General features: G+C 41.6%; 1 protein-coding gene across 1 annotated transcript in view; it reads right to left on the reverse strand.

Moving 5' to 3' along the window:
• The window catches only part of LOC136881916 (zinc finger protein 32), a 205,697-nt gene that overhangs the window by 55,580 nt on the left and 124,245 nt on the right, over nt 1-25,872 (reverse strand). Inside the window, exon 6 of the mRNA XM_068229392.1 lies at nt 9,230-9,365. Coding sequence (XP_068085493.1) covers nt 9,230-9,365 — 136 coding nt within the window. The remainder of the gene's footprint in view (nt 1-9,229; nt 9,366-25,872) is intronic.

Raw genomic sequence — 25,872 nt, forward strand, 5'->3', positions numbered from 1 at the left:
TGTGCACAATACACAGCATCTCCTGTGTGGTTACGACGTTCTGCCTCAGTCGCTATGTTTAAGCATGTACATGTATTTTCATGCAAAAATTCAATAATAGTTATTTTCATTTCTGAAACGATTATAAGTGCCCTGTTATAGGGCGGTCATGTTTCTGAGAGCCACAACAGCCCTACCTCCCTTTCTAGGTAACACTGAACAATAATTGAGCATTATATTTGTATCGGAGGTATAACTTCTCCGTCCATTTCAGCAGCGCGCCTTCTAGAAGGCCATCTGTACTGTGAACTCTGAATTATGTATCTGAAGAAACTTGGACCTTTAGTCTTTAGATGTCTCTACTATCAACTTATGTGCCCCCTCTGGCGGGACTGTTAAATTATCAATGGAAATTTCTATTCTATATGACTGCAAAACCTTACGTGTTTGTAAATTATTTCTTTTTATGTGAAGGTTATCAGCACTCCTACGATTTCCTTCTTGCTTAACCAATCAGAAATGATCGTATATATTTTGTAGCCAACTAAAATTGGGGGTGCGTACAGGCATTCTGCGCTGGTCAAGAGAGTTGGGGAACCTTCCCCTTGAGTTGCTATATAACCTGGGTCATCTTCACCGCTCCGGTCTACGTGTGTGCACGGCAGGGGCAGCCTTCCCGTCGTCGGAAGGCCTAACATATTTTAATATGTGGTAGCTCCAGCCTTAATGTAAATTTCTAAAGTTTAAATGTAAATTATCAGACAAGACTAAGGACTCTATTCAAATTCCCGCTGGGAAATATGTAACTTACGGAATAAAGACTGTACATCCTCTATCAACTTGGTATGGGAGTGACTAGGTTTTTCCTCAAATAAATTGTACACTATTTTGGAACTTAACATTTCGCATTTAGGCACCCCTCTGTAACTTCGGGCGAGAAGCCTCCTGGCATTGTGTTCATGGCGGATCTTTTGCACTTCTGGGCCATTTAGTATGGGCACTCACTGCCCCTTGATAGGCGAGTGTGTCGAGCAGAAATGACAGCTAAACACTGTTTTGAAGTTTATCTGGTGTAAAATTTGACAGACAGCTTGTGCCTCTGAGAGGCTCGCCTGTAGTGGAGCAAATGTGCTCTTTGTGTAACTTTAGAGCTATAAAGAGCTCATCTCTTGTCGACAATTGTACAATGCACCGGAGCTGACGAGCTCCTTATTGTTGCTGATTCAGATCATCCATCAAAGTTCAAAGTCAGAAAAAAGAACGGAAAGAAATAAAATTTTAACATTTGATGATGATCCTTGTTGTCATCGGCCCCGAGATGGACGACATGACATATCCACTGACTAGAGTTAAAGAAAATGGTGATGAAGAAAAATGATTATGAAATTAAAACAATCAGTGGATCTAATTCACAATGCCTTATTTCCAATAAAATAATAGAAAATACAGGTAAGAAACGAATAAGGCATTGCCTGAAAGTACAGACACAATTCACGTTAGACGTTAAAATAAAACATTAAAATACGCAACACAAACCAAAATAAAGTCAATGGGATAAAAGCGCTGTTAACACAAATACACTAGGACAAAGGACACCATTACACACGATTAAAAAAGACCACTATCCCTCATAAAACGGATGACGAGGTCTGCGGACTGCTCGTCATCGCGCAGAATGAGGCAGATGGTACGCGGGAGTTTTAGACTACGGCGCAGATCGACCAGGTCCACGCGCTCCGTAAGGATGTGCACCACGGTAAGATGATCGCCGCAAGTACACACCGGAGGGGTTTCTCTTTTCAATAGATGGGAGTGCGTCAGGATATTGTGGCCAATCCGAAGACGACATAATACCACTGATTCTCTCCGGCAAGCCCGAAGGGAACTCCTCCACACCTTCGTTGTACCTTTTATCGCTCTCAGCTTACTTGGAAGAGGAGTGGCCTGCCACTCCATCTCCCAATGGGACATAACAAGAAGTCTCAGCTGAGAGCGAATATCACTTGCTGGAACCTTGTAAGGCAACGGGGGGCAGTGTAACTGCCTCCTTGGCAGCCTGATCTGCTAACTCGTTTCCCTCTACTCCCATGTGGCTTGGGAGCCACATAAACGTGATTCGCGGCCAGCAGGTCCTGGATCCGCTGCACCAGAGGGTGCCAAGGGAAACAGGTATCAATAGCCTGTGGCGAGCTCAAGGAGTTAGTACACAGAAGAAAGTGTCGGCGCTCATCGGACTGTGCGTACCGCAGAGCTGCATAGAGCTCCGCTGTGTACACACTACAAGTTTCCGAGAGAGCAAAAAGAAACCTGTCATTGTCGACAACAAACGCACAACAAACTTTCATGTCTGTTCTCGAGCCATCCGTGTAAACGACGACTGAACCTGGAAACCGGCCAACAACGGACAGGAAGAGCCTCCGATAAATCGAAGGGTCCGTGTTTTCCTTCGGGCCAGTGTGCAGATCCAGTAGAATTTCAGGTCGTCGTACTACCCACCGAGGTACCCCACTTGATGTTCTGACAAGACAAGGAACCAAATGTACGTGAAACAATATGTGACTACTATCCAAGTGTATTCCAACCGGCCATGTTGCACGAGGACAAGCAGCGTACAGCCGACTGTATCCATTGTTGAATACGCAAAAATAGCTTGGGTGAAGTGGGATCTGTCGACGAAATGAGCTGTTGGCGCCACAGGTGTAAAGGTGGCACACCAGATTCAGCGAGTAAGCTAGCTATGGGGCTTGTACGAAAAGCTCCCATCGCCAAACTAACCTCGCTGTGGTGGATGTTGTTCAGTATTGCAAGAACACTTGGTCTTGCTGAGCCATATGCTGCACTGCCGTAGTCCAACCTGGATAAAAAATGTGCCCTATACAATCGTAGGAGCACCGTGCGGTCATCTCCCCAATTAGTGCTGCAAGAAAACTTCAAGAGATTAAGCCTCTTGGTGCATTGCAGTTTTAGCTGCCGCACATGTGGCTCCCACGATCATTTGCTATCGAAAGAAGCACAAGAAAGCGGTAAGTTTCAACTACAGGAATAGCGATATTTCATAAATAAAAAGTTCAGGAGGAGGGTGAAGAGAACGTTGACGTCAAAAGCGGACAACGCAGGTCTTTGTGGTGGAAAACCGAAAGCCATGGTCTAAGGCTCTAAGGCTCACTGTTCCGCTCTCCTAATAGCTTGTTGTAATTGTCGCTCTGCTACTGCCATATTACGCGAGCTATCCTGCGGAGCAAAATCGTCCACATATAGCAACGGTATTACTGCTGAACCACCAGCAGCAACAATACCTTTTATGGCAATCGCGAACAGAGTGACACTAAGAACCGATCCCTGTGGGACTCCATTTACCTGAACGTGGTAATGCGAATATGTCCTCCCTACTGGACATTGAATAGACGGAGGAACAAAAAATTCGCAATAAATACCGGCAAGTTACCTCGCAATATCCATTGATGCAGGACTGAAAAGATACAATATCGCCATGTGGTGTCGTAGGGCTTTTCTAAGTCAAAGAAATCAACTACCAAATGCTGTTTGCGGAGAAACGCATCCTGAATGGAGCTCTTCGTACCAAGTGGTCAGTGGTCGAGCGAGTGGCTCGAAAACCCCACTGGTACTCGGACAAGAGTCCTTGTTTCTCCAGACACCACACAAGTCGGCGATTTACCATCCTCTCAAAGAGCTTTCAAAGGCAGTTTGTAAGACCAATCGGTCTGTAAGTTCCTGCATACTTAGGACCTTTGTCAGGCTTGAGGACAGTAATAACTATGTCCTCTCGCCATTGAGACGAAAAATCGCCTTCTATCCACATTCCGTTGAACACACGAAAGAGATATAATAGACTATCCTCACTAATATGTTTCAACATCTGGTTATGGATATTGTCTGATCCAGGAGACGTGTCCTTGCAAAGCGCTAAGGCGCTGCGGAGTTCCCACACCGTAAAGGGCACGGAGGTCGAGAGGTAAAACTAAGGTGATGTCGTTCTGCCTCCCACTTCAGAGCGAGGAAATCACGATGGTAATTCAAAGAGCCAGATACATCTGCGAAATGACTAGCTAGGTGGTTAGCAATCGAGAGTGGTTCAGTGACGATACTGCCTGCAATGGAAATTCTCGGAAAAGAAGATGACCCCTGGATACCCGAAATACGTCGAAGTTTAGTCCACACTTGAGATGATGCAGTATGTGACGTCACAGACGACACGTATCTCTCCCACGAAGCTTTCTTACTTTGGCGAAAAAGAACTCGCACCTTAGTGCGGAGATTTTTAAATATTACCAAGTTGACCGCAGTAGGCTGCCTGCGATAACGTTCATGAGCGCGACGGCGTTCTTTGAGAGCTGCTGCAATTTCGTCGTTCCACCAAGGAATGAGGTTTCGGCGAGGAGTCCCTGATAAGGATGGAATGGACTCCTCATCAGCATCAAGAATAACTTGGGTGATGTAAGTTATTTCCTCGCCGACGGTCCGGCTGGAATCGTCGTTAAAGACAGCTAGTGATGTGTACTTTGGCCAAACAGCATGTTTAAGAAGCCATCGAGGAAGAGCCTCGACAGATTTTTCTTTCAACAAAGTAAGGATAATGGGAAAATAGTCACTGTCACAGAGATCTTACGTCTATGCGCCAATATGTGCCGTAACGTAGACTAAAGCGGGTTGGTTCCCCTGTGTTTAAAATACATAATCCAGCTCTGTTACTAATGTTTCCAGCTCTCTTCCCCGGGGGCAAGACGTCTCAGAGCCCCATATGGATAGATGGGCGTTAATATCTCCATACAAGAGGAAGGGAGGTGGAAGCCGATCTATAAGATCAGTGACATTATTTAAGTTAAGAGGTTGGCCTGGTGGAAAATAAATTTTACACATTGTTGCTATGACAGGCAGCGGTACCCGCACCGCAACTGCTTCCAGTGGGGTCCTTATAGGAACCACTTCACTATATGTATCAGAACGAACAAAAATACCCACGCCACCGGACGCCCGGTGAGCACTATATCGTTCTGTCCAGTAAAGTCTGAAATTCCTCAAGACCGTATGATGACCCGGTCTGAAGTTTGTCTCCTGAATACAGACTATACTCGCCGCGTACTCACTAATGAGGTGACAGAGCTCAGGAATATGACTGTCATAACTGTTACAATTCCACTATAACAGTGTCATAGTGTGGACTATAAAAGGATTGTTAGGTTATGAGCGACAAGATGTTCGTGAACCTAAACATTATCAACAATCTACATCCGTAGATGTAGAGGACTGCTCGACGTCCAGTGCGGGAGCGCCCGGTGGGGGCGTTCTTCTTCATCGCCTTCTTTTTGAGTTTAGACGGGCTGGGAGCTGATTTCCCAACCCTGGTCAACGATGCCGCCCCCGCCGGCTGGGTTGGGAGGAGAGAGAGAGACTTAGCCTTCTCCCTTGATGTGCCGGCTTAGAAGTGCCAGCCGGCACAGACTTCTGGTTGGTCGAAGGTGGGGTGATCCCCGCCTTCGAGCGTTTACTCTTTGCGACGTTGCTCTGAGCAGCAACAATCGCCTTGGGCGCAGCGATCATCAGGGGTAACGATGTCGTGAAGGACAAACCTGAGAGACTCTGAGCTATCATGCTGTAGTCGAGTGTATACGCAGGTGTATTCGTGGAATTAAACTTATGGCGCGCTCCCTGGTAGGAAAGACCATCCAAGGTTTTGATCTCCTGGATCTTCTTCTCACTCAGGTACGTCGGACAGTTCCGATCCCGAGGAGAATGAAGACCAGAGCAGTTAGTGCACTTTTACGGAGTTGTGCACTCCTCCGCGCCGTAAGCTACTCTTCCACATGTACCACATACAGCCTGATTCGAACAGCGAGATACCATACGTCCGAATCGCTGACATTGATAGCATCGCACAGGAGGCGGGATGTACGGCCTCACATCGCAACGATAAGTTGTTACCTTGACTTTCTCTGGTAACACTGACAACTTGAAAGAGACAATGAAGGCACCAGTGGCAACGTCTTCACCGTTGACCTTGCGCGTAATGCGCCGGACCTGTGTCGCGCCACGGTTCTTCATCTCTTCCATCAACTCTTCGCCAGGGTTCAAAATAATGTCGCGGTGGAAGATGACTCCGCGAACCAGATTGAAGGATTTATGCTCTTCCACTGTGACGGGGATTTCGCCATAGTGCTCGCACTTAAGCAACTGATCAACTTGCAGTGCTGTACGAGTCTTCAAAAGCAAACTACCGTTGCGCATTTCCTTGAGATCTTCAAGTTCGGCGTAGACGCCTTCAATATGTCTACTGAAAAGGATCAACTTCTTTCAAAGTTGCTTTACGTCGCTCTGACACAGATGGGTCTTATGGCAACGATGGGACAGGAAATGGTTAGGAATGGGAAGGAAGCGGTCATGGCCTTAATTAAGGTACAGCCCCAGCATTTGCCTGGTGTAAAAATGGGAAACCACGAAAAAACATCTTCAGGGCTGCCGACAGTGGTGTTCGAATCCACTATCCCCGAGTACTGGATACTGGCCGCACTTAAGCGACTGCAGCTATCGAGCTCCGTAGGATCGATTTTACCAGCTTAAAATCGTGCCCATCGATTCTGGTAGCAACCAGAAACCTCGGGAAGCTGGATCCCATTCCATCACGCTGCGCATGTTCCCAGGGAGTTGAACCTCTCAGGGAAGCAAAAGTTAAAGACTTCGGTGGGGGACCACGTTGAGATGGGCGACTTCGTTTCGAAGTCAGGCCCGAAATCATCCTACCCGAATGCCACCCACTCCGATCAGGGGTCTCTCTAGCCGAACCAAGCAGCCAAGGCAATACCCACCTGGTCATAGCAGGTACTGCCCGGGGTCCGATGTTGGACGATGCCTAATACGGGATGACTGAGGCAATGAACACTAAGACTCCCTTCCTCCAGTCACCCGCAATAGCGTGTACAGCGCACTAAATACAGAGGAAAAGATATAAATAATTAATAACATGTCCTGGCATTCGACTGTGTTGTCAGCCAATACTAGTGCCCGGGTACATACCGCTCCCACCATCAAGATCCCTGGGTGGTCAAATGCGTTTGGGCGTTACCGCACACGTGAGAGGCCCATCTCCGAGCAGCACGCATATCAAAAATTTTGAAATGGTCTACAACTAACCCTAAAAAGAATAACAAATAAAGAGGGGACCATGGCCACATGACCCTTTTAGTCGCCTTCTACGACAGGTAGGGATTACCTGTGAATGTATCCAGCCTCTCCCATCCACGGGGGTCCAGTACATTATACCAAACTGCAATCCATTTCCCCGCCTAGGTCGCCCCTTTTAGTCGCCTCTTACTACAGGCAGGGGATACCGCGGGTGAATTCTACATGTGCCTCCCCACCAGCAGGGGATAATTTCAAAATTTAGTGTTTTAAATTATGCTGTCATCTTTTGTCTGTCCACCCATTCACTCCACCACTGCGTTCCCTATTGAAGCTATCGTAATAGTCAAGGATACTAAATAATTAATTTGAGACATTGAAAGGAATTTTATTGAAATACCAACTGTAGAATAATAAACACTGTGTTAGAAATTGGGCAGTCCACTCTACTGGTACACTGTTCACTTTAGCGTGTAGACACATCTCCTAAGTTGTTTTAACATACTCCCACCAAGTTTCGTGCGATGCCGTGTCCGTTCGAAACATATTATTATATAGAACAGACTGCAATTCCGAATTAAATGTAGCATATTTGATTTACAGTAACAAAGTTCCCACATACATTTCTAAGGAATGTATCCTTTTAAATACATGAAACTCCGAAGTCCAAAAACTGTATTAAGCATGATAATCGCTTTCGGAGTCAGGGTGCGATGATGAGGGCAGTACCGGGCGTGGAAGCCCCTCCCTCAGAAAAATGTAAATGTTAGATCTTTTTGTTTGAATTCTGTTCTTATAACAAGAATTAGAACGTTATTCCAATCGGCTGAGAAGTTTCTTAAGAAAGGCCAGACGAGGCGTGATTTGCCCTGATTCATTGCTTTATTAGTGGAACCCCCTCTATCAGGGCTAAGTGCTGTCAGTTTGTATACTGAATTGGCTCCTATCGGAAACACACCCTCTCCAAAAAGTACTTAGAGCAGTGACAAGGTTCAAGTAATTTACATTGGACTTGCCCGAGTGCAGGTGCGGAGTTGTTTCATTGCTCAAGGTCTAGCAGTCATTTGAATTATTGCTGATGTCATTAATTTCGGTAATACATTATATGTGTTCTACACTTACCTCATTATTTGATAATGAAAGAATCCCCTGGGCAATTTTAGTGGTGGTGGGGGGAAACTTTGAGATAAAATTGTTGGTGGGGAGTGAATCTCTCCACCCCCACAGCCAGTCAAGTTTTCTCACATGTCCATAGACAACACTCGTTCGACTGCCGCATTCGTACCAAGAAAGTATACCGACTGTTGATGTGGACTAACCACCATCTTGTACTAACACCGCGAAGATCAACGAAAGGAGACGAAACTTGTCGCGATTCGGAGAGAACATCACTTGATCAAGAAAGGTCCAGCAATGCCACACTGGTCCCGCTTTAGTTACCTTTAACAGCAGTACGACGCCCCCTACCAACCCCTTTCTATTCTTCGATGGGGTCATTTTGGACGACATTTTTCCATTATAGGTCACTTTTCGCATTCATTACGACACCAAAACCCGCCCTTCGGTATCACTATTTGAAAACCGTTTTTCTCTAACATTCATGAAATTTCGTTAGTTCTTTCATCCGGAGTAAATTTTCTGTGTCTCTGTTGTTCGTTCAAATCAGTCGAATATCCGTATTTTGCTTTACGGGAAACGAAATCACAGAATGTCATTATAGCTTGGGATGATGATGGTTGCAGCACCACGGGCGTCTTGCGCCTATCGAGCGTTTCTTTTGCCGATACCTTCATTGTTCGAAAGATTGGTGGTAACACTACAGTGTCCTCAGGCGCATATGTACTGAGTGATAGAGCACATTTCAATCTCCCGTCCCTTCCTCATCAGGAAACCTAGCAACAGCGCTGTCACATCAGCATCCTGGAAAAACATACCTCTGTGAAATGACTTCAGTTTCATTTATTAAACGACATTCGTGATCAGTTGTTTTTCGAAAATGGGAATAAATATCATGTTTTGACAGTTAGCAAACAATGGCATCTTAAGGTAGGCAATGGAGGTATAGCGAGCCGTCCTATTAAGAAGACCTGAAGGAACCCTTTGAGTTGTGACTTACCTTGACCAAGTTGAAATCACCCATAGTTGGTAGATCAGGACAGGGTCCCAACATGGGGACCTGGGCGTTACTGATACCAATACAGGCCACCAGTAGCGTTGCTGTACACTTGAGGAACTTCTCCATGCTGCTGAACCTGAAACAGGCACAAACATCACGACATTGCCCAGGAGTAAGCTGTTCATGTTTGACGTTGAGAGAAACTCAATACAAAGAACGTGCCAATAATATTTTAATTAAAAATAAAACAAGCACATGAAGAAATAACAAAATAAAAATGAATCGCTAAATGTGTTACTAAGTGTAAACTCGGGAACGGCTGGACCAATTCAGCTAATTCCTTTTTTCAAATATTTGTCTAACTCCCAGTAAGGTTTATAGGAAGAGGAAAATTGGAAAAATGACAGGAAAAACGTAAAAGCCACATTTCTATTTTTCCATTCAAACTGTTCGTCTCTCTTTCCTTCTCCCACGTTTGCGCTTAGCGCTGTCCTCCGCGTTTGCCAAATGTCCGTAGATCTCAATGTTATCGGTTAAAATGGGTGAATATCGGATTATGTAGAAAATTTCAAACCGCATTTGATGCCGTTAACTCTTTGAAGCACAATTTGTGTTTTTGTAATGTTAATGTTCATAACATGTTTATTTCTTCTATATGCACTTGGAATAGTATCATAAGAGTGATTTTGAAACTCTCAGTGTTTTGGTGTGAGTGGTATGAGGTGGCATAAATAGCATACCAGTTGGTCTCTAAGAATTTCTTCCCATATATATGCTAAAAATTACAAATATACCTTAGTTTACTATTACTCATTTACTATTATTTACTAATTTAATTAATACAATGATGAATTTGATAAAATTATGTTCATTTATTACAAAAAAGGAAAAACGAACCACACAAATAAAATATCAAAACAAACAAAGAGAAAACTTCCTTACAGAAAAATTACAGTGCTTCCCTAATTACCAGGAACACTGTCCTCAAGTTTGTGAAAATCCTGGAAACATGTTTTGTTTTCACTGAGGCACAACGTAACTTGTTGTCCACTACAGACTCTTCATCGGATGGAACCTCACACAAAATTGTCTCTATTTCACTGTCTTTTAGCTTCGTCATTCGTCCTTCAAGCGAAATTATTTGAAATTCCGTTAGAAATTGACGTTAGAGAACGAGCGAGTTGAAATAAAACGAATTGAAATAACATCCATCACAACGGAATAGGGGTAAGTTTGGCTGTAGCATTCACGGTCCATGTTTCGGTGGTACACCCACTATTTCCAAGCGAGGAACATGGACATTCAAAATTACAGTAAAGTGATTGTCATATGCCTTAGCTCTAATATGTAGTGAAATGCTCAGCAGAAATTAACCGCACAAATGTAGGTTTCTATAGCCACAATCCAGGAAATAACAACAGGTGACGCTCCGATGTTCATTTCTCTGAAGTGTGAAACACCCTTATGCAGCCGATAAGAAGAGCGGAGCATAGCGCTCACTCTATCCGTAAAGCAGAGAAGTAGCTATGTGGTGGTAATAGAAATTTACCATCATGCCACGTCACCAGAATTAATTGAAAAGGTGGTATATATTCCATACCACCATGCTTCATAAACTGCTTTAAAATGACTTCATTTGGGGCAACAAATATACTTCGGGATAATTTCATACCAAATTGCAAGGTAACGAACAGACTTATCCCCCATATTGTTTTGTTTATTTAATTTTATAGTTTTGTGACAAAAATAATAAACCTGTCCTCCTTAATTTACAGATATAAGGCCAAATATATCACAGAGCAGGTTCACTGTTACCGGTGTTAGATGGTGACTACAAATTCCTGCAAATTCATTTCATGGGCAATTCAATACAAGAAATTGATCTGCGTTGTGCACATAACAGTTCAGTGAAGAAGTCTATTGTAGAACATTTACAAACTTTCTTTCATCAACACAATCAGTTCATTGTTCAAAACTGCATTGGATCTCATGCCATCTGATAATCACAAAATTGTAATCAGAGCTGATGAAACTCCTGTAGGCCAACATGGAAGACGTTTCAATGCGCCAACAATATTGATGAAGATGTCATTGTTCTAGTTGGAGAAAATTCGGAAGCCCATGATATTCTTTTACATCACCGGAATGATCAGTTACAGCGTGTGTACGAAACACATCGCTCATACGATGCGCTACAATAGCCCATCATATTTTGGCAAGGTGAAGATGGAAATCACTTCTCGATCAAGATGATAAATTCCCTTACAGGTAATTATAAATTTGGATATTTTTATCAGCTACTATATGTATTATATGCAAGTTAAATCACTGTCATTAAAACAATAATTTATTTGCAGGTGCCGAAACCAACAAAAAAGTCAGTTCAATGAAGTATTATTCATACCGCGTTATGGTTCGTGAAAATAAAATCAATCACATATTGAAATGTGGGCGATTATTTCACCAATATGCTGTTGATATTGTACGGGAGACACAGCCACGTGAAAACAAGTTCGAAGTATGTGTGTAGCGTGACGTAGCCGCTTCGAGTTAGCTTCACGCAGCCAGGCGTGACCATATATGGTAATGTTCTGACCCATGTGTAAAAGTCTACTTGGAGTTAAGATGTTGTTGTTTTTACACCGCAAACGTGGAGGCAATCGTAACAGATGCAATCTATCAAATTCTCGAGAAAATCCACCATGTACTTTGGGAATTATAGAGGTGGATAATATCCACGTTTCTATATGCTTCGTCACATCCATGTATAAAAGGAGGGCGATCCGGCTACAGATTCAGTGATAATCCACCGTCTCTGAGATACGGGTGACGGGTGGAGCTCTACAAGTGCGGCAGACCGAACCTATGGTCGGACGAGACCTTGCATCTCGTGTGCTCGGTTCCAGCGGAGTTGGAGCTTCATAATTTTCTTCAAGTGCCATGTTAGGACTTGTGTTTCAGTGACAAACTTAGAATTTCTCTCATGAGTATTGTAACCCTTCCAAGTGCTACATTCCAACTTGCGTTTGAACCTGTGTTTCGTAAACAGACTTTGGGAACATAGATATTTTCCGAGTGTCATATTTGAACTTGTGTTTTGCGACCAAGATGTGGGGACATATAACATTTCTTGTGAGTGTTGTGATTTTCCAAGTACCACATTGAACTTGTGTTTCGTGACGAATTGTGGGAACATAGAATATTTTTAGTGCCACATCTGAACTTGTGTTTAAACTTGTGTCATCGTAACTGACTGTGCAAACATAGAGTACCCATGCCATATCTGAATTTGTGTTTTCCTGTCGTGAAGTTCCGAGAGAACATAGGATTTTTCAGTGCGATATTTGAACTTATAATTTCTATTTCATCATAATTATTCACGAACAGTGTTAGACTCTTCCCAAGTGCAGTTGAACTTTAATGATCATTTAAAGACATTGATGAACAGTCTTCAAGTATACGTAATATTTTTCTAGACGGAATAGGACATTCCGAGTGCCAATAAATTTGCGCAATTTATTACGAACATGCTAATATTTCCTGAACTTGCATGAACTGTGAATATTGCGCTCAATATTGTGTTTTGATTATAAAGTTAAGAAGTCAGTAAGTTAGGAACTGTGATGATAACGATTAGTGATCTAATAGAACATGTCAATGTTAGGGTGAACTTGACATTATAAATTGTACACAATTTGACTGGCGTCTAACACGTGGTCAGATATTCAGTTCAATCGTCTTACTTTCAAGTGATAATTTATGAACATTTGTGATTCAGCGAGCTGTTTGAATCAAGATTTGAGAGTCAATTTCATTAGCATTTGACATGTTCCACTTGCAATGAATGAACGCAATATTTAAAGGTCAATGTTAATTTATTTAACAGTGCTACAAGTGAGTTGAATGCCATACGGGGGACTTGTGTGTGCGTCACGCCTCACCTCTCAGTATTGTCGTGTGAGATCGAACCCCGCAACGTGTGCACCTAGAAATTCGAGAATCCCAGATCCTCTAGGACTTCGAGAACTTCACATCCAGGACGGGCGTGGTTCCTGTCCAGACCGTGCCCAGTAACCATCCCGGAGTCCGGAGGTTCAAGCCAGCTAAAACGCTTCAACTCAACTTGTATGAAAGGTGGTATGAATTTGTTTCCAATGAACAATAAAACCAAATTTTCAAAGAAATCTAAGTTCAATGAAGTAATATCCCTTTCTGTACCAACTCCAATGATTACGTGCCACACCCTTAGAAGTATTCCATGTTCTTCAAGCTAGTGTCAGCGGTCCCAAAGACAGACATTTCTTCCCGGACAAAACTGAAACAGAGCGTTTGACATTCATCAAGTTGAACCAGAGGAAACTCCGTTCTGAAGAGTATATTCACCTTCGAGATGCGATTAACAGTGATGGAAATGCAGAGAATGTCGGCCGGATGACCATTCTTCCAGCAAAATACATCGGAAGTCCTCGACATATGCATGAATATGTTCAAGATGCCATGTCGTATGTTCGTCATTATGACACAGCAGATTTATTTATCACATTCACGTGAAATCCGCAGTGGATAGAAATCAAACAAGAGTTGATCCCTGGACAATCAACCATTGATCGCCATGACATTACGGCTAGCGTCTTTCAACAAAAGTTGAAATCTTTATTGGATTTCATTGTGAAACATAGCGTGTTTGGCGAGACGCGCTGGTGGATGTATTCTGCGGAGTGGGAGAAACGTGGATTGCCTCATGCACATATTCTGGTTTGTTTGCTTGAGAATATAAGACCAAATGAGGTTGATGAAGTGATATGAGCTGAAATCCCTGATGTACAAGTAGATCCACGCTTGCATGAGGTAGTTATTAAAAACATGATTCACGGTTCCCTGTGGAACACTCAATCAAAATTCACCGTGTATGGTGGATGGCAAATGCTCGAAGCGTTATCCACGGGTATTACTACCAGAAACAATTACCGGAAATGAAAGTTATGCACTGTATCGTCGCCGGTCGACTGCAGACAACGGAAGATCAACAATAGTCAAAGTGAATCAACAATACATTAAAATTGATAATCGGTGTATTATTCCATATTCACCGATCCTATCAAATACTTTCAAGGCGCACATCAGTCTTGAATCTTGCCATTCCGTCAAATCTATCAAATACATTTTTAAATATGTAACCAAAGGAAGTGACATGGCTGTGATCGGAGTTAGTGCAGATAATTCCCATGATGAAGTCACCCAATAGCAAATGGGCCGCTACGTTGGCAGTAATGAAGCAATTTCGCGCATGTTTCTTGTCCCATTCATGAAAGACACTCCACTGGTGTTCACTTAGAAAATGGTCAAAGAGTATATTTCACGGCTCAGAACGCATTACAACGAGCTGCTGAACCACCATCTACAACCTTGACCAGTTTTCCTAATTGTGCCAGAATGACGATTTCGCCCGAACACTTCTATACTCCGAAATGCCATAATATTATACTTGGAATCAATCCTCAAAGAAATTTCAACGACAGAAACAAGGAAAACCAGTTCCAGGTTACCGGAAACGTGCATTCCACCGATGCAATAGGTCGAATATATTCAGTCCATCCAAGCAACGATGAGTGTTTTTATTTGCGATTGCTATTAGTCAATGTTCGAGGCCGAACATCATTCCATCATTTACGAACTGTTAATGGTGAATTGTGTGACTCTTACAGAGAAGCCTGTCTACTTTTTCAACTGTTAGAAAATGACGCTCATTGGGATCAAACTCTCAATGATGCTGTAATTTCTTCACAACCTCATCAAATACGAATATTATTCTCTATAATTATAACAACATGTTGCCCATCAAAACTAATTTATTTATGGATCAAATACAAAGATAATATGTGTGATGATATCTTGCATCAAATGCGCATCACAACAGGAAATCCAAATTTACAAATCAGTGAAGAAATGTACAACGAGGCGTTCATCTGCTAGATGATGTCAAACAAAGTATCATCTCAATTAGACATGGCCGCGCCCTTGCAACGCGAAAAACTGTACGATCTCGATGCTTTAAGAGAATCAGTTCGAATACATCTTCCGCTTTTGAACCAACAACAAAAGTATGTATTTGATACTCTAATGAAAGTTGTAAATGATGGAACTGGAGGGATTTACTTCTTTGACGCTCCCGGGGGTACAGGAAAATCTTCCTTAATTTCATTGATTTTAGCAACAATTCGCTCACGCAATGAAATTGCACTCGCAATTCTTTATCAGGCATTGCAGCTACATTGTTGGAAGGCGGTCGAACAGCCCATTTAGCGCTAAAATTGCCGTTGAGTATGCAAAGCAACGAAACTCCGACATAAAACATATAGAAGAACTCTGCAATGGCAAAGGTTTTGGAGCAATGTAAACTAATATTGTGGGCACATAAAAAGTCTTTGGAGGCATTAGACCGAACTATGCGAGATCTGCGGAACAATCAAAACCGATTTGGTGGAGCGATGATTCTGTCAGCAGGAGATTTTCGTCAAACATTGCCAGTGATTCCACGATCAACGCCAGCTGATGAACTTAATGCATGTTTAAAGTCATCAGTTCTGTGGAAACACGTCAAGATACTAAATTTAAGCCAGAATATGCGTGTGGAGTTGCAAAATGATCCACCTGGAGAGATATTTTCAAAACTACTAATTGACATTGGTAATGGCAAATTCCCTTCACACGTTCTGACTGGCTGCATTACTTTTCCTGACAATTTTTGTCAGTTTGCTGAATCCAAAACCGAACTCATTCAAGAGGTATTCACCTCCCAAACATTGCTCAAAATTACAGAGATCATATTTGGTTGAGCGAACGAGCTATACTGGCTGCCAAAAACATGGATGTAAATGAATTAAATTTAAAAACTCAAAATGAAGTTGCCGGTGAATTGAGGACATACAAATCAGTTGATTCCGCTACCAACCAAGATGATGTCGTCAACTATCCACCCGAATTTTTGAACTCGCTGGATTTGCCTGGATTGTCGCCTCACATTCTTCAATTAAAGGCCGGATCAGTGGTCATAATGTTGCGAAATATCAACCAACCGCGTCTTCGTAATGGCACACGGCTAGCGGTGAAAACATTACTGAACAACGTGATCGAAGCAACCATTTTAACGAGGAAGTATAAAGGAGAAGACGTTTTGATACCACGCATCCCCTATGATTCCGACTGACATACCATTTGAATTTAAGTGACTGCAGTTTCCAGTGCGGGTCGCTTTTGCTATGACCATAAATAAATCCCAGGGGCAGTCAATGAGTGTTTGAAAACCAATGTTTCTCGCATGGCCAATTGTATGTTGCCTGTTCCCGAGTTGGAAAACCATGAGCTTACGCGCCAGATAACCAAACAAAAAATATCGTGTACCTTAAAGCTTTACATTGAAAAATATCTGTATAGTGCTGATTGGAATCAGCGTTTTCTACGATAGTTATTCCCTACGAAGAAAGAGGAGTAAGTTTTGCCACATTATATTTCACGCCATCAACTTATCAAATTACTTTTATTTGCAACGGGTGATAGTTATGACTCTGTGAGGGATCTGAAGACCTGCTGAACAGTTCACATCTACGTTACAGTCAATCAAGGTCGTTTCTGGGTAGTGATATGCTGTCTATTTGAGTATTTCCTTATTCACAATCAAGGTTATAACATTGCAGGTAATGAAAACGCGTTTTTTCCAGTAGTTTCTTACTAACGTTTGGTAGCAGTAGAAAATTAACTCATTTGATGTTGAGGATGTAGTCATTTGCATTACTCTTATTATTATTTGGGTGCAGTACAGACCGAATTTGAGTTCGTTCCATTGTCATTTATTTTTGACAGAACGACGCCTGTCGGGTCAGCTAGTAAATAATCAAATAAAGATGAGTAGAATTATGTTTGTAATTTGAATACTCCTCTTGAGTTGATAAAATAAAAAGAAAATAATAAGAAATGTTCGTAAAGTTTGACGCCTCACTGAAATGGTCCCATAGCGGACATTACTGACTTGAAATCAACGAGCTATATATCCACGATTACGCTCAAATAAGAGACTGCGACATTTTAACATAGATATTTATTACAAAATATACTTTCTACCAGCTTCAAGTGTCTAATCACTTCAGTTTTAAAGAAAATCACCGAAGATGGTTTCTTAAGATAGTTGTTCAAGATTTTAAGGCAAAAAGTGCAATGTAACTGATTACGTGGAATGTCTTGTAGGACTCAACAAAGGCATTGTGCCCCGGGTCCCCTTTAGCGCAGGATTCCAAGTAGATGGTTGGATCAATAATAGATTGAAGGCAATCGTATCGGTCTTTCAAGCGCTTCCATTCTCCAGGTGGAGCCGCCTGGGCGATGTACAGACCGGACTGCCTTGAGTTTGTGTGATGATCCTTGGTCGTGACTGGCTGGATGTCCTTGACCTTTGTGAGGGAGATTGCGCCCCTTCTTAAACTCCTGGCCTTGTAATCACCCCCTGAGAGTCCATCTTCAGAATTTATCAGCTGATAGAGTTTCGCTTTCCTCCTCGAGGTTCCTTGTGCTCAAGATGTAGGTAGACAGAATGCCTCCCACGGTGCAGAGAATAGTCCTAGCCGCTTAAATTTTCTGTGACTGTACATCATGTCTTCTGGTACATCGGCTGGAAACAGAAGGATTTCCTTCAGGTTTTATTTTATCAATTTGTCAGCTTACACGAGGAGTTTCTTATAGGGACAGTCTCAGACAGACACACACTTGTCTGCAGTGCCACACACAGTCATGTGCATGTGGTAGGTACATAGGTTACAGAGCAACAGAGGCACTGAAGCACTCGAGTTTTCAGTTTATTTCACCAGCAAAACAGGAACAGTCCTGAATTTAACATCGGATTAGTGCACTTCGATGAAGAGCAAAGTGATCGCTACAATAATTATTCATCAAATATATGAAAACAGGAGTAACTCTGAAAAGTAGCGGGAGAGGCAATACACGAAGAATGTTACATGTAACTATTTGTAGAGTTTGGTACATACTTTGCATCATCATTACATAATTTTGTTAGTATTTAGAAAATACAGTGTTGAAATTACTTGTACAAAAGTTTGTAGAGTACGTTTTGAGAACTAACCGTAATATTAGTGCTCTTGCAATTCCTTCAAGTTTCGAAACTTCCTTTGATGATCCGCATGCAGCTAATCAAGTGTCTACAATATACCCCAATATGTGTAGATTTTTTGTTTAATGTAAATTACAACATTAGCTACTGAGCCAGACCTGAAGTAGAACTAAAGTAGTCTTTTATAAGCCATGTACACTGCTATAGAACATTCTGTAGTAAGAATTACTGTAGTTACGAATGAAGCTCTCTAAACAAGCGCGTGTATTTTGTGGCTGAGCCACAGAACATAATGCAAGCAACTTCCAGAAAACCGATACGTGTGCGGCCTTCTTACTGCGTAAGTTCTGCATTGTGTTTGACGATTAAAGGAGACTGCAGTGTGAGAGGTAACTACGAGATACGAGGTACTTTATGGATTGCTTAGAAGATAATGTCACCTTCCTAAGTTGACTGATGGTCTTCAGCGATCTGTCCGTTAAAAAATGTTTACATATCCACATTTTAATGTGTTGATTTCAAGTCCAGGCTCATTAAATCTTTGTAAGGCCGTTCTTATCCTTTGCGATAATGAATTACTGTACTGTGTCGTCATCAAATGCGAGGACTGTTAGAGGCTTCAGACGCGTATTTCTTTGCTAGAGTTCCTTCAGAAACTGGTTGAGAACTGCGAAAGGGGTGAGCGCCTCTCAACAGCTCTGTTGTTGAACGAATACCCTCGACTTGTATCTCATTTCCTTATTGTAATGGTTAGAGATAACCAAAGTCATGATTGTCGATCGTAAGAACAACAACAGTCCACATATCAAACAGACTGGAGGTTGTGAAGTTGTACATCAGTATGTATATGTAGGCGCCTTACTATCCAATTATGGTGGTTCCAAAGATGAAATAAAGAGAAGAATTGAAATAGCAAAGGTAGCGGAAGATCTGGAAAGATAATAACATCACCATCAATACAAAAAAAAAAAGAAGCTCGTTGAATCTCTAGTCTTCTCAGTCTTCTTGTATGGCGCAGAGACGTGGACCATCCTCAAACGTGATCGTGAACGGACAGAAAGCTTTGAAATGTGGTGCTGGAGGAAAACGTTGAGGATTCCTTGGACAGCTCATCGCATGAACACATCAATCCTGAAGCAACTCCAGATAAAAGTTCGTCTATCGTGTAAGGTCTCACAGCGGATCGTACGCTACTTTGGACATATAATGCGCCGAGATGGTAGTCTTCAAAAGTTGACTTTTGAGTGCAAAGTCCAGGGAACCAGACAACGAGGACGAGTACCAACGCGATGGATTGAGATGGTGAACGGCTCCCTAGAGTGTTCTCTCAGAGCAACCACATTGAAAGCTTTAGATAGGGAAGAATGGCGGAGTATGGTTCATCGGCCAGAGGGCTGAATATTATGATAGTCACGACGCCTCAGTCATGAGGCAAAACGAAGAAGAAGAAGAAGAAGAAGAAGAAGAAGAATGGTTAGAGAAAGACAGTTATTTGCAAAGGACTGTGGAGTTTTCCAGACTTTTCCTAAGATGTTCATGCTCAAGATTGTCAAAGGCTAAATCCGAAATAAAAGTACATAGGAAAACATAGTTCTCTTTTCAGCTACTCAGGATGGTGGCGATTTACTACCATTTCTAATAATAGATATACAATGACGAACAAATCCCAAAGCGACAAGTATCAGAGATCTTGCCATCGATAAACGGTATCCTTATCCCTCCAACAATGAACCCTCCCTTCACACAATGATTTTAATACTGTTTTAGATATGCTGTTCAGTTTAAAATATACGTTTTCTGCTCAGAACTCATCCAAGTCGTAGTAAAGGCAGGCTGAAGACAGCAACCACTGCAGAACACTGGACAGTAAATAGACACTTAGACACTCGGCGAAGTTCTTATATATCAGGTTATAAATTTTCATGGAACTTTCCGCTACTTGCCGTATGAATCGGATCATAATTCCCAAGTAAATGCACACTTATTCACAAACAATATCCAATACGGAAAACCTTACAGCTTAAACTTCATTTAAGAAAGACTACTTTTCTTGCGAGACGCACAGCCGTCCTAGATGCAGAACACCACGTGAAGACTGCAATCCTCCATCTGGTGGCAGTAAATGGCCTAAAACAAACTCAGCGACTTGGAGAGACAACCGAGGACACACGGAATTCTTCATCCTAATTCTCTAATTCAGCGAATGGACTTGCCACGTCTAAATGGAGGAAGAGTATTCAACTTCAGGGAGATATGCCATGATTAGAGAGAAAACTTACGAAGTCAATGTCAGATCAAAATCTGTTTGCATCTGTCTGTTGTGGTCCACTTAAGGGGACAGTTTGAAGATAGAAATAGATAATTTGATCATTTCGGCTAAATTATTTATGGCTGAAATAGAAATAATTGAGTTTCTTCTTTGTTGTCACGAAGTTATTTCATTGAATAATGTTTGTTTGCCGGTCTGTGCTTTGTTTTCATTTACCCACCAATTATATTTTACATATTATTCCCATTTTTCTCCCATAATATTCTGCCAAATGCAAAAAAAATTACTTTGCTATACGTATCACAGCTATATTAGGAAACCTGCGTATGCAATTTTTTATTGCAGATTTCTTTCAAGTAGTAGGAATCTTTATATCCAAAATCTGTTCTAAAACATAAAAATTTCACAAATTTTAGTACGATATATCTCCTTATATAAATGATCAATCAATCTGCATTTAGGGCAGTCACCCAGGAGGCAGATTCCCCGTCTGTTGTTTTCCTAGCCTTTTCTTAACTGATTTCAATGAAATTGGACATTTATTGAACATTTCTCTTGGTAACTTACTCTAATCATTAAATCTCCTTCATATAAATGAATATTTGCCCCAGTTTGTCCTATTGAATTCCAACTTTATCTTCATATCCTGATCTTTTCTACTTTTAAAGACGCCACTCAAAATTATTCTTCTACTAATGTCATTCCACGCCATCTCTCCGCTGACGGCTCGGAACATACCACTTAGTCGAGCAGCTCGTCTTCTTTCTCCCAATTCCTCCCAGCCCAAACTTTGCAACATTTTTGTAACGCTACTCTTTCGACAGAAATCACCCAGAACAAATCGAGCTGCTTTTCTTTGGATTTTTCCCATTCCTTGAATCAAGTATTCGTGGTGAGGGTCCCACACACACTGCAGCCATACGTTAGTTGGGGTCTTACCAGAGACTTATATGCCCTCCCCTTTACATCCTTACTATAACCCCTAAATACCCTCATAACCATGGGCAGAGATCTGTACCTTTAATTTACAATAATATTTATGTGTCCGGCTCCATGGCTAAATGGTTAGCGTGCTGGCCCTTGGTCAGAGGGGTCCCGGGTTCGATTACCGCCAGGGCCGGGAGTTTTAACCATCATTGGTTAATTTCGCTGGCACTGGGGCTGGGTGTATCTTCATCATCATTTCAACCCCATATCGACGCGTAGGTCTCCTACGGGAGTCAAATCAAAAGACCTCCATCTGGCGAGTCGAGCTTGTCCTCGGACACTACCTGCACTAAAAGCCATACGCCATTTCATTTCACATTTATGCGATTACCCCAATGAAGATCTTTTCTTAAATTAACACCTAGGTGCTTACAATGGTCCCCCAAAGGAACCTTCATCCCATCAACGCAGCAATTAAAACTGAGAGGACTTTTTCTAGTTGTGAAACTTACAACCTGAGTTTTAACCCCGTTTATCGTCATACCATTGCCTGCTGTCCATCTCACAACAATGTCGAGGTCATCTTGCAATTACTGACAATCTTGTAACTTAACTCTATACACAATAACACCGTCCGCAAAAAGCCTTATCTCTGATTCCACTTCTTTAGTCATATCACTTATTTATGTAAGAAAACATAAAGGTCCAATAATACTGCCTTGAGGAATTCCCCTCTTAATCATTACAGGGTCAGATAAAGTGATATGAAATTGGGTTTGGACCTAAACTAAAATAACCCTCAAATAATTATTCATGCACAGGGCCTGCTTAATGGCGACTGCTGTTGCGCATGACATGGGGCGTACAAACCGGCGGATTTGCTGAGCTTATTTCCTTTAAAGTCCTATGATTATTAATTGTAACAGTGTTCTCAAAACGTCTGAACTTGATACGTTTAAATAGGACTTTATTTTTGCAACAAAAATAACCACATCTATTCATGAACTAAGCTAAAGTGACATGCGGCTAGGCCAGTACAACTGTCATGGCGGCCGTAGTTCACTGACCTTCAGTCAGGGGCACTGTAACGTATATGTTTATCAGTCTATATCTTTATGTCGTTGGTACCTCCCTACAACTCTTCTAAACTTATACGTACCACTGCAGTTTAAAAGAAGGCCATCTGAGCGCAGATCCCTATTTCCTACCCCACCCATTAGGATCTAGAAATCTCACTCCCAGTTTCCCACATAGTCTCATTTAAATCCCCAATCACCTTCCAGTCAGTATCCCTCCTACACAGTATTCCACTAATAACTATCTCCGCTTCCATAAACTTCACCCGTGCTGCATATACTAGATCCCACACATCCCCAACTATGTTGGTACTTCTACGTGCTTGCCTTACGTGAAACACTACCACCTTCTCCTTTCCCTCCTCGTAGTCTTCTAGTTTCCTCAACATCTGCCTCAACCTAATTCCTGGATAACATTCTACCCTGGTTCCCTTTCCTTCACACACTTCCCCATAGGCCTATGTCTAGCAATGGCATCCCCTATGTACAGAAAAACCAATGCACAGTGCTTTTTAAAGAAGTATGATCTACCTAATTCCAAAATTTCATGAATATCTCAATTAAACTTCACAAAAAATAGAATTAAACATTGAAAAATATATTTTCAAAAGAAATGTTTTGGAAACTATTAATTGTCTATGAAATAAATTTTTGTGATACCCCTATTTTTATTTATATGACATTCCCACAAAGTTTTGTGAAAATCCACGAATTATGTAAAAATATCTGTTTATCTCCAGACTGTCCCCTTAATCTTAAAGGCATGACGACTCCTCCCGAAACTTTTCCCACACAGAACAAGTACAGCATGCCAGGAACCTAAAAGAACCCCATGATTGATTGATTGATTGATTGATTGATTGATTGATTGAATGAATTATTTATTTATTTATTTATTTATTTATTTATTTATTTATTTATTTATTTATTTATTTATTTATTTATTTATTTATTTATTTATTTATTTATTTATTTATTTATTTATTTATTTATTTATTTATTTATTTATTTATTTATTTATTTATTTATTTATTTATTTATTTATTTATTTATTTATTTATTTATTTATTTATTTATTTATTTATTTCTCTTACCATGAAATTCAACCATCTGTTGACAGACTGAAATCCACTCTCTGGCTAAAATGAGGTGACCTCAACGGAGAAACAGAAGGATTCTTGACAGAGTCATAAACACCCGTAAGTACCGTAAGTTTGCCTTAAAGGAACAAGTGAACGACAGATGCAGGAGAAGCAACACAACAGTGGAGCCACGAAAGGTGAGGTAATTGCGCGATGAGCTGCTCGTGGTCCTGAACGTCCAGTTGGAACAGAATGGGTTATAAATTTTACTGGTTGCGACATTTCTTCCGGTTGCTCTTTTTGTGTCGATACGGTATCCTGTTGGCGGAGCCACGTGACAGAACACAAAGTGACACAGTTTATATAATTCGTGCGATCTTGACCGACTTAGACCCAGTAGAGCTCGTCCGTCAAACATCACTTGAGTTGCTAATTAAATACTCAGAATTGTGCCTGTTCACTTCATTCTACTTCTTTACTTGTGCTGGTTAAAGTCAGACTACAAAACTGAGCAGAAATTTCTTCTTTTCTTCATTTATTAGTGCCTTATTTACTGGCAAAGTTAGAACCGTAGGCCCTCTCTTATAAGATTCTTAGGAGTAAGTAGAACCACATTGTCAGTGGTGCGGTTAAACGGGAGTTCTATGAGAAATGATTAGTGAGTTGGATCCTCTGCAGCTCTGCCATCAGCTGTCATAGATGGCCTAAGCATCACTGAAGAGGCGTACTAGGCAAATGAGGAGTGAGGTAGTTTTCCGTTGCTTTCCTCACCGAGCCAGAGTTGCTAGTACATATCAGTCTGCCAAGCCCACTGAAATGCATACACCAACCGACCCTATGAACAACATTTTCACACCATTCATAACAGGGACTGGCTGCATAAGGATTGGCATTACTAGCATCGCTCATACCTCAGTCACTTTCATATTGTCAAAGCCAAGGATAAGACAGAGACAGATCTATGAAAGTAACTCAATTGCTCTAGCCTATACCACAAGACATAGTGCACTGTAAACACTAGGTCCTGCCAGCAAAGGCATAAATTCAGCTTGCGCTATGTTTATTGATAAGACACGCATGGTGGAGAAATTCGAGACTAAGATGTCCGAGTAAAAGGGTTCAGATCCAGTAATACTTACACTCCGAGTTCACAGTTGCAGTCCATGTTATTTTGGGGAATCAGCCAGGCTGATCTTATTCTATGGTAGAGAAAGTTGATTAGCTTCATCCAGGCTGAAATTTCTCCAGAGATATTTTGTTAAAATAACTTCAGGTAAATTCTACGATAAAAAATTTTCTCTCGTCATGGAGTTAAAAACCCTGTCTCCAAATGCCAACAAAGGACTCCTTGAAGAACTGGAGAAAAAGAGCGAAAAATTGTGAGAGGAATCTTGGGATCAAAGTATAGAAATAGAATCCGTCAAAAGAGATCCAACGACGAAGTCTACAGCAAAATAGAGAAAATTACCGACACGATCAGAAAAAGACGGGCACGATTTTACGGTCATCTGGAAAGAATGGACGGAAGAAAGTTAACTAAAGAGATATTTCACTTTTTTTAGTCAAACCCCAAAACCAAAATTTCCTGGCTTAGAAATACCAAAGAAGACCTGCAAATGCTACATATCTCAGCTGAAGACGCCCTTAACAGAGATCACTTCCGCAAGAAAATATTGACGAACGGGCTAAACCGAGACGAGCAACCGAAGAGAAGACACGGTGCTTCTTGGACAGAGGAGCGTAAGCAGGCCCACTCACAAAGAATGAGGGAAATTGCTAGTTGCTTTACGTCGCACTGACACAGATAGGTCTTATGGCGACGATGGGACAGGAAAGGGCCAGGAGTGGGAAGGAATCGGCCGTGACCTTAATTAAGGTACAGCCCCAGAATTTGCCTGGTGTGAAATGGAAAACCACGGAAAACCACCTTCAGGACTGCCGACAGAGGGGGGAAATTTGGGCTCTAAAGAAGGCCAAGTTCAGTGTCAAATGCAACAAGACTTAATGTGGTCCTTGATGGCCCAGCGAATTATATGATAATAATAATAATAATAATAATAATAATAATAATAATAATAATAATAATAATAATAATAATAATAATAATAGCCGTGTGGGGATTTTCCAGTTACTTCCATCGGGCGCGTCCCATTGGAATTGGGGAAGCTCGC

Source organism: Anabrus simplex, chromosome 10 (genome assembly GCF_040414725.1).
Source record: "Anabrus simplex isolate iqAnaSimp1 chromosome 10, ASM4041472v1, whole genome shotgun sequence".
In the NCBI taxonomy this organism is placed as follows: domain Eukaryota; kingdom Metazoa; phylum Arthropoda; class Insecta; order Orthoptera; family Tettigoniidae; genus Anabrus; species Anabrus simplex.